The 10,002-nt window shown below is 55.8% G+C and overlaps 1 protein-coding gene across 1 annotated transcript; it reads right to left on the reverse strand.

Annotated features, from left to right (window-relative positions):
• Window positions 1-2,250: 2,250 nt before the first annotated feature.
• CYP11B2 (cytochrome P450 family 11 subfamily B member 2) lies at window positions 2,251-9,637 on the reverse strand. Its single transcript, XM_008001709.3, has 9 exons — window positions 9,365-9,637; window positions 8,823-8,978; window positions 6,733-6,932; window positions 6,386-6,589; window positions 5,944-6,098; window positions 4,964-5,130; window positions 4,484-4,562; window positions 4,207-4,404; window positions 2,251-3,772 (listed from the first exon to the last, which is right to left on the reverse strand). The coding sequence occupies exons 1-9, from the start codon at window positions 9,601-9,603 to the stop codon at window positions 3,659-3,661; spliced, it is 1,512 nt and encodes a 503-aa protein (XP_007999900.3). The 5' UTR covers window positions 9,604-9,637; the 3' UTR covers window positions 2,251-3,658.
• Between the last annotated feature and the right edge of the window lie 365 nt (window positions 9,638-10,002).

Below are 10,002 nucleotides of genomic sequence, written 5' to 3' on the forward strand. Positions count from 1 at the left end.
TGAAACTATACAAATTCCAGAAGATAACATTGGAAAAACCCTTCTAGATATTGGCTTAGGCAAGGATTTCATGACCAAGAACCCAAAAGCAAATACAATAAACACAAAGATAAATAGCTGGGACTTAATTAAACTAAAGAGCTGTTGTACTGCAAAAGGAACAGTCAGCAGAGTAAACAGGCAACCCACAGAGTGGAGAAAACCCTCACAATCTATACATGACAAAGCACTAATATCCAGAATCTATAGTCAACTCAAACAAATTAGCAAGAAAGAAACAAACCAACCCGTCAAAAAGTGGGCTAAGGACATGAATAGACAATTCTCAAAAGAAGATATACAAATGACCAACAAACATAAGAAAAAATGCTCAACATCACTAATGATCAGGGAAATGCAAATCAAAACCACAATGCGATACCATCTTACTCCTGCAAGAATGGTCATAATCAAAAAATAGAAAAAATAGATGTTGACATGGATGCAATGAACAGGGAACACTTCTAACTACTGGTGAGAGTGTAAACTAGTGCAGCCACTGTGGAAAACAGTGTGGAGATTTCCTAAAGAACTAAAAGTAGAACTACCATTTGATCCAGCAATCCTATTACTGGGTATCCACTCAAAAGAAAAGAAGTCATTATACAAGAAAGATACTTGCAGACGCATGTTTACAGCAGCACGATTTGAAAGTGCAAAAATGTGGAACCAACCCAAACACCCATCAATCAATGAGTGGATAAAGAAACTGTGTGTATATATGTATATATATATGAATACTGCTCAACCATAAAAAAGAATGAATTCATAGCATTCACAGTGATCTGGAATTATGCTAAGTGAAGTAACTCTGGAATGGGAAACCAAGCATCGTATGTTCTCAGTCGTAAGTTGGGGCCAAGCTATGAGAATGCAAAGGCCTAAGAATGATACAATGGACTTTGGGAACTCAGGGAGAAAGGGTGGGAAAAGAGTGAGGGATAAAAGACTACAAATAAGGTGCAATGTATACTGCTTGGGTGATGGCTGCACCAAAATCGCACAAATCACCAGTAAAGAACTTACTCTTGTAACCAAACACTACCTGTTCCCCAATAACCTATGGAAATAAAAGCAATTTTAATGAAATAAAAGAAAATCATGTTGTACATACGAATATATACATAATCACACTTTTAAATACACTTTGCAACCCCACCCAGATACTGTTAGAGACTCTGGAAATTTCAAATCTACTTCATTGGCTAGTAGCATATTCACGGAGAGCCGAACTATGGATCTGTAGGATTTGTAGGTAGCCGAGCTACGGACCACCTACAAAGATCCCCTGTGCTTCGTGCTCCCTCCTTCTACTCACATGTCTATTTAAAGTCTTCCTGCTGTTTAGGGCATCTGACACCCTGCTCTGTAATGTCTCATCTCTCATGACCCTGGCGCTTTCTCAATATGGCATCCAAGCATCACCAGGCCAATCATGTAATCATCCTTTTTATTTTCTGTGCTTCTGATGCCTTTCTGGGCTTGCATCCTGGAGAGGATGCCCTACCGGGACTGGCCAATTACTACAGATGGTCAAGGTCCCCCCAGTGAATGCCTTTCCTGTGAAGTCTCACCAGGGCAAGCCCTGTGCCAGCTACCTTCTCCATGGGGCTCGCATACTCCAGGCCACAGTTCCCCTGCACAGATGCCCCCAGAGTCAGGCACCAGACAGCCAGCGACAATCCCCGTGACTCGGAACCCTGGGTAATCATGCAAAGCAATCAGTCCCAAGCCTGCCTACCCTGCTTTCACTGGTTCCTCCCCCAGGAAGAACTAAAACCTCTGCCTCCAGATTGACCCGGATGCTTGCAATGTGGTCATGAGGGCAAGAACAGCCCTGCCACTGCACGCTGTCAGTAGCAGACTGTTTTTCAACCACAGTAGTCTCCGGGCCTGTGGACCTCACCACAACTGAGTAAGAATTAAGCCTACATTTAAAGACCACAAAAAGTTATGTATGGAACAGAGTTGCATGGAATTACACACACACACACACACACACACACACACACACACAGGCACACATTTCACTGGTAAGTTCTGAATAAGCTCAGTGAATCGTGCCACTGTCAATATTTTGAAGACTGTTCTCTATAAATGCAAGCTGCTGACAGTGGAAGGCTGTGTGAACGGTGTAGGGGACCTGTCTGTATATATATGTCAACAAATTGGAATGTATCTATAATAATTTTCAGATAAAAGGCTTTAAAATATTTTTCCAAGGTTTATTTTAGGATCCCATGATCTGGTGCTGACTAGGGAGTTGGACGGGTATCTGTGAGAGCCCCATAAACAAGAAAGCCAATTCTGAGGTGTGCACCTCGCTCCTCCCTTATTCCTTTCCCAGGCTGCGCTGCATTGCCGAGGGAGGGGAAGCGAACTGCAATCACAGGGTGACTGGCCTGAGGCCCTGAGTCCTGGAACTACTGAACACACCTGGAATGATTACCTAAGTATTTCCCCCTCCAAGGGGAAACAAATGCTCTGATCCTCATCAGCCACCATGAACTGGCTGCTGAGATCTTTGCCCCAATGAAAGTCCCAGGGGATAAAGAGGATCTGGCTGGGCGCTTCCTCTCCCTGCACGGGAGCACTGTGGAGTCGCAAGTTCAGGAGGGGTCAGCTCTCTCTGCTGGGTTAGGAGCACATGAGGCCCAAGGCAGGTTCATGTTGGGAACTGCAGCCTCCCTGTGCCCACCGCAGGTCGTGGCACATGGCATGGCTCCATGTCAACCAGAGGAATGAGTGAATAAAAGGCATCTGAGTCCTTGTTGGCCCAATTCTGTCTCTCCTGTTGCCAGAAACATTTCTGGAACCACACCCAAGATTCCCACCCCACATGACCCTTCCGTCTCCTCACAGCATCCTCAGGACCTTCCCCAGGGGACAGCACGGGAAGCAGAGGCCCCAACACTCGCTGCTGGAACGAGGCCTGGTCCGTGAAAGACGAGGCCTGGGGCGTGAGGTTGACACGATCAGCTGGGGAACACACGTCCCTCGAGACTCAGTCGTATCACTGAAAGTAGGGATGTGTCAGGACAAGTGACCACAGGGGCCTTTCTACTCTACCCAGCAGGACCCTGCTCCAGGTGACAACTTTCAGAGAGCTCAGGGCAGGCTCGAGCTGCCTGGGAGGCAGGCTGCAGGAGGGAGCTTGACTGCACTCTGAGGTGCTGGGATCCCGCTTAATGACTCTGACACAGTCTGCACAGAGGCCGTGGCCGGGGGAGAGGAACAGGGACATGTGAGAGTAGGCAGGAGGGCAAGGGACAGAATCACGGTGCCCTTGCATGGCCACACGAGGAGCCTGGAGCCAGCGTTGGGAGGGGTAGAGTCAAGCTGTCCAGAGGGCACTGCTTGCTGGAGAAGGGACTAGGTGGGGCTGGGGACAAGGCCAGGCCCTGCCAGCAAGATCGTCCCCAGCTGTGCCCTGGCATTGCTATTTGGTAAACCTGGAAGGCCCCAGTCCTGCAGGCCCTGGGGAGTTCCATTTATGCAGGAGCTGGCTGGACAGAGGGGTGACTCAGGAAGCTGCGCACGTGGGAAAGAAGAAGGGTGGCCTAGGGTCAGGCAGAGGGAGGCTGGTGGCCAGGCTGGGACCCTGGGTGCAGAGGCACGATTAGTTGATCGCTCTGAAAGTGAGGAGGGGGAACGTGCCGGGCCTCAGTATGAAGCTGTAGACCATCTTTATATCCTCTTTGGTTAGTGTCTCCACCAGGAAGTGTTTCAGCACCTAGGACAGAGGCTGGGTTTCCATCTGGCCTGATCAGCAGCCCATGGACCTGGGGCAGCCTCCTCCCATCCTCCCAGGTGCAGCAATTATGCTGAAGGGGGAGCAGCAGCCTGGGCCCCAACCTGTCCCATTCCTGACCAGCCCCACCTTACAGACCAGGCCCAGACTGAATCCTACCCAGGTCTTGCCCAAACCCCATTATCCTGTACAGGCTCCACCCCACTCCCCTAGTCCCCACCTCACTGTTTAGAAGCAACCTCACCCAGACCCTTCACTGTCTTGCTCAGCATAGATCCTCCCTGGTCACGCCGACCTCAACCAGCCAAGGCCCCATCCGGTTCCCAGATGTCAATCACACCATGCAAGCCCCACCCCCAGGGTGCAGGCCCCGCCTCTGCTGCCCAGGTCCCACCCCCGCCCCCCGGCCTGCTCACATGGTGCAGCAGCAGCAGCATCTCCGTTTCTGCCAGGCGCCGCCCCAGGCACTGGCGCATGCCAAAGCCAAAGGGCACGTTGTGGAAGTTCTTTCCAGAGCCCCTGATGTCTAGCCAGCGCTGGGGATTGTAGCGCTCAGGCCTCGGGAACAAGGCGGGATTGCGACCCAGTGAGTAGAGGAAAACCTGCACCAGTGTCTGCGGAAGGTGCAGAGCGGGGATCAGGGAATGATTGGGGAGGGAGGTTCTCAGCTGAAGGGGTGTGGGGCTCACTCACCCCAGCTGGGATGTGGTAGTTCTGAAGCACCAAGTCTGAGCTCACCACTCGCTCCAAAAACAGACCCACAGGGTAGAGCCTGGAGGTGGGGGCATCCACAGAAAGGGTCCTCAGCTGGACGGGGCTTCCCGTGCCCTCTGCAGCCTTCCTACCCGAGATCCACCACTAGAAGTCCCCGGCCCACGGGAAGCCCAGGTCGTGAAGAAGTGCTTCCTGGCACCTGCTGAACCCGGCCAAACCTCCCCTAACTTGAGCAGCCCCAAGCCCAGAAGGACATGCCCCACGTTAATCCCAGGGCATTGAAGAGAGATCCCAGAGGAAGAAGAGCTCCCTGTCCTTGAGGGAGAGGAAGAGCAGTTGCAGGGGGAATGGGCTGCTGGGTGACGCTGCTTATCAGCCCAGCTTCTGTCTGCCACCACCCAGTGGGGGCTGCTCTCCAGCAGGGGCCAGGGCCACAGGGAAGGCTCAGCTAGCACCCACCTCAAGGTCTCCTTGAGGGCCGCCCGCATCAAGGGCAGCTCGGTGGTTGCCTTCTGGGGATGTTCACTGATGCTGGCGGCGGCGGCCAGGCTCTCCTGGCGCAGGGCCTGCTGCACGTCGGGATTCCGAGCCAGCTCAAAGAGTGTCATCAGCAAGGGAAACGCCGTCTGCAGGAGCCACAGCTGCAGGGTCAGACCTTGCACAGGAGGACTCAGCTCCCGGGACACCCCTCCCAGGACAACCTCCCTGTGAGGGGTGGAGACATGCATGCCCTGAGCACGACAGAGCCCTGGGACCCTGGATCTGAAACCTTGATGACCACTTGGGCCAGTTTCCCTGACTTCTTCAGGGAAAGGTGACCCCCATCTCCACCAAGGCCCAGGTTCCCTGCAGCCTTTTCAGGGTGGGTTCTCACAGCCACCATTAGGGCAGGGGGGCCAAACCTCAGCATCATCCAGGGAGTCCTGGAGCCCCAGCTCCCTCTGCTTCCATTGGGTTCTCCCCACGGGGCACCCACAGTCCCCTCTGCACTGGCTGGAGCCTGTGCTGCTGTCTTCCTCACAACCCTGCCCTCCCATGGATCTCCATTTCTGGCCCCAGGTGACCAGGCACACTGGGAAGGGTGCCCTGTGGAGTCCTTCAGCCACCTCTCAACCCTCCTTCTCCTCATACACCCAGAGCTTTCCAATGGGGACTGAGCTGCTGTGTGTCCAGGGCCTCGTCCAGCTGTCTTCCAGCCTGGAGCACATTTCCCCACACAGGTGACTGCAAACTCTGTCTCCTGTGAGGGGGAGCTCCCATTTCCCCTCCCCTGCAAATCTCATCCCTTAATAAATGGAGGGGGAAGGCTGAGGGCAACAGCAGTGTGGGGCCCGTAGCCTGGGGATGGGGCATGTGGGTGCCGTGTGGCATTGGCAGGCACTGCCTGGGAACCAGACTTGGCATCACCCTCTCTGGGTGGGGCTGGTTGCCGGCCTGACCGTGTCCACGCTCCCTGCAGTGAGTTCCATAGAGTTGGCCTTGATGGCTTCTAGTGACAGTTCTGCATTCAACAGGAGTTCCGCCACGATGCCTGTATAGTGCTGAGGGCGGCTGAAGGCCAGTTCCTGGTAGATTTTCTGGATACAGTTGTCGCCTGTCCGGGGAGCGGGACACAGCCCTCAGACCTTGGTGCTGGGAAGCGTCTTTCAGTGTCTTCCTCCTGCCCAGGCTGCCCTAATACCCAAGTCTGCCTGCTCTCATCCCAAATTCTCCGGATCAGCCCAGCCCAGCCCCAGCCTCACTCCCAATCTCCCTGGCAGGAAGGTGAGGAATCCCCAGCCCCTCCCTGTGGCCTCCATTCCCCGCTGGGTGGTGGAGTGGAACAAATTGGGCCCCCATGGTGTCCCTTCCCCATAGCACTGCCTGGGTCCCTGGCCTCACCGTACTGGAAGATGCTGTCCCAGGCCTCAAAGTGCTCCTTCCACACCTTGGGGCTGGTCCATCGAGACAGGCTCCTGGGCATGAACATGAGCTGGACGGTGGATTTGAACATGACCTCCAGGGCATGGAGGAAGTTCAGGCTGGCAGAGCTGGGGCTGTGACCAACCAGGCCCAGCCGCTCTCCAAAAAGAGCTAAGTTGCTGGCTGCGGGGAGGATGAACTGCTGAGCACAAGGAAGCTCCGGGCCTCCGGGCTGCCTCCCCCCACTCCCTCCAGCCCCCCGTCCCCGTCCCCGTCCCTGGCCACTCCAGAGTCTCTGAGGCTGGACCTCCCCACCTGGCCCACACCTTCTATGGTGTAGTGGAAGATGCTGGGCTGGACGTCCAGGGTCACGCTGTCCCGGGCGTTCTGTTCCACCTTCTTCCTCAGGGCCTGGGAGAAGTCCCTGGCCACTGCATCCACCATCGGGAGGAACCTCTGCACGGCCTTGGGCGACAGCACATCTGGGTTCAGCCGCAATCTATTGAAGCGCCATTCAGGCCCGTTCCTACAGAGTCCAGGGCAGAGCTTATGAGGCTGCCCCAGAAACACACAGGCCCTGACCCATATCCCATCCTCCTTGTCCCCGAAGGGAATCGGCCTGCAGGGAGCTGACTGGGGGCCCTGGCGGAAGCTGCCTGTTTGTGTTCAAGCTGCAGCCTTTTCTTAGGGCGGCCTCCAGGTGCTGGGCAAAGGCCACTCAGGTCCAAGCAGGGATGAGATGGTAGTTTCTGCCCGCAGGTGCTGAGGAGGTAACTGAGGTCATTCCTGGGACCTGGCACCCCAAGGCTGGCACCACCTCACCCATGCAGGCCCTCCCTGTAGTGGGAGGAGGGCTTTTCTCCTAAGGAGGAGGTGATCTCTGGTATCAAGCTTTCCCCATCTCGCCCACACAGTGTTCGAGGGGAGAGCCCCTCGCTGCCCTCTCCTCCCCGCCCTTCCCTGCCCTGGGCACAGTGCCTCTGGGGCAGCAGCCTCTGCCTGTCTCTGTGAAGCGTCTGCATCTTCTGCAGGGCAGGAACCGAGCTCTGTGCCTCATGCCATCCTCACCCACAGCCAGAGTGTGTTGGGGCTCCACAGATGCCCCCATGGAATGGTGGGGAGGAATTTCCTCTCTCAGCCACATTCCTGCAAAACTCCTTTATTTATGTCCAGCTGGCTGCTGTCCGAGTTGACAGTGATGACACACAGAAGACGCACATGCACACGTGTGCCCGTGCAAGACCTCAACACACATGTGTGAAGAGACACATGTACACGTGTGCACAGACACTACACCCATGCCGGCACCTGCACATGCACACACAGAGACACCCGTGCACACACACCACACCTCATACATGCACACACCCAGACACGTGTACACGCACATGCACACACAGAGACAGCCGTGCACACACACCACACATCATACATGCACACACAGACAGGTACACACACATGCACACACATGTGCAAATGCAGGTGCAGAGTAACACACAGCATGTGCACAGATGCGAGACACGCACACACACCGGAGCACTCTCCTTCCTTCTGTTATGCGCACACAGCCTCCTGGACCTGCCTTCCTGAGTCCAGATTCCCTCCCAGATGTCGTCTGTCAGCCAGCCTCAGTGAAGGCCCTGAACCACAGGTGCCCTTTTACCTAAATCCCGCTATTCCCAAGAGAATTCCTTTCCCGCCATGGAGTGGGGGCTGTCGCCACTGTGACATCCTCGTCCAGTCCTTCCCCCATCCTAATGGCAACGTCCCTGCAGGTGACCGACTTCAAGCACCAGCCTCTCCCTGTCCACCTGACCAGGTGCCACCCTCTCCACGGGCCAGGAAACATCCTCCCCAGTGTCATCAACCGCCCCACCTCGTGCCTTGCTTCTGAGAACAATGGAGCCACCAGCCACCTGCGTCCCCACCTGCCTCCTGCCCGGGACTGTCCCCATCACGAAGGTTTACCGGGACTATAGGGACCATGAGCGCCGTGAGGGAGGCTGCGGCCCTGGTCAACACCAGGCTCAGCGCTCACAGCCTGTGACCTGGGCCAGTGGAAGTCCCCTTCTCAGGACCTCAGTTTTCTGACCTGTGGGAAGGAGAGTCCCCAGACCGCAAGAGAAAGAAGCCACCGAGGTCGGTGCAGAGCGGGTTCTCGCTACACAGAAGGGCTCATTGCTCTGCATTCTCTCCTCTGCAAAGGTGCCTGTGCCCATTTCTCCACCACTTCCCTGCTTCCCCTAGTTGCAGGGCAGACGTGACCCTACGGGATGGCCATCCTGTGGGCTGGGTGCTCACCCTCACAGCCCACCACACAGGCTCAGAGTGGATGTGCTTTCGGGTCCTGCCTCTTTCACCTCCCCACCACACCCAGGCTGCCCACCCTGCTCCCAGCTCCCAGGTTGCCCCTCACAGCAAGAACACGCCACATTTGTGCCCACGATGTTGTCTGTAGGCCACCCAGGGCTCCAGGCTCATCCTGTGGGGATGCAGGCTATCCACCTGCTGCAGCTTCTCTACGTCTTCCGGAAGCATCACACACACCATGCGTGGTCCTCCCAAGTGGTACCTGTGGGGCCAAGCACAAGGCCCTGCTGGACGGGGTCATGTCCCCCCAGCCCCACTCTGCATTCCCAATCCAAAGTGTCTCCTGTCCACCCTCCCCGCTCCGGGATTAGTGGCTTCACAGCTGAAGCCCTCCGGCTGGCTCCTTGGAACCTCCCAACTTTAGTGCCTCTGAGTCCTGCCCTCTCTGCAGCGAGCTGGGGTTTGCTCTGCACCATCCTCTGCACTGGCAGAGCCACAGACCAGCACGTGCTGCACTCCCTCCCCATCCTCCAAAGGATGCAGAGTGCCGGGGCCTGCTGGGAACAGCAGTGCTGTGTGCCCGGCAGGGTCCTGGGCAGCAGGGGCAGGGCTCTGGGTGTTCCCAGCAAGGGCCAGGGAGGGCTTTACCTGAAAATGGGCCCCAGTTCCTGGAAGGTCTGGTGCACCTCCAGGTGCAGGTGCTCATAGCCCTGCTCCCTCCAGATCTGCAGCAACCTCAGCCACCTGCTGCCTGGACGCTGGGGTATGGCTTCAAAGGGCAGCACCGTACTAGGGGCCCGGGCGGCTCTGGTGCTTAGTGCCTGTGCCCTTTGCAGGGACAGCCAGGGTGCTGCCATGCACACCTCTGCCTTTGCCCTGAGTGCCATTCCAATGCTCCCTCCACCCTGTTCAGCCCAAATCCTTTTATCTCACCCGGGAACCTGCCCTGGAAACAGATCACGTCATGGGAGAACTGGCTCTGGACCTGTCTGAAACTCTCAGAGCGAAGGTCAAGGCTGGAGGCCCCCAGCCAAAGGTAGATGAAGGAGAAGTCAGGTGCCTAATCCACTATTGCTGCAAGTCCTGCTGGTCTGAGGATGCTGAGAAGATGCGTGGGGTCTGGACGGGGGTCCATGCTGGTGGCAGGTGGTGGGACATGGCCTCTCCTTTCTCCAGAACTGAAAGGAGCAAAATGGATGGGGACTTTATCTTATCGTGAGATGAGAGGGGGCCTTGGATTCTTTTAATAGACTTTATTTTTATACCACAGATTTAGTTCATTGCAA

This window comes from Chlorocebus sabaeus, chromosome 8 (genome assembly GCF_047675955.1).
Source record: "Chlorocebus sabaeus isolate Y175 chromosome 8, mChlSab1.0.hap1, whole genome shotgun sequence".
In the NCBI taxonomy this organism is placed as follows: Eukaryota; Metazoa; Chordata; class Mammalia; order Primates; family Cercopithecidae; genus Chlorocebus; species Chlorocebus sabaeus.

What these genes read in the sequence shown, in the direction of transcription:
- CYP11B2 (XM_008001709.3), bottom strand. Translation starts at nt 9,603, where the DNA reads ATGGCACTCAGGGCAAAGGCAGAGGTGTGCATGGCAGCACCCTGGCTG. An exon ending in GAACTGGGGCCCATTTTCAG is followed by an intron (nt 8,979 to 9,364) that starts GTAAAGCCCTCC and finishes TTGGCCCCACAG; the next exon opens with GTACCACTTGGGAGGACCAC. An exon ending in GCCCTCAAGGAGACCTTGAG is followed by an intron (nt 4,563 to 4,963) that starts GTGGGTGCTAGC and finishes CCCCACCTCCAG; the next exon opens with GCTCTACCCTGTGGGTCTGT.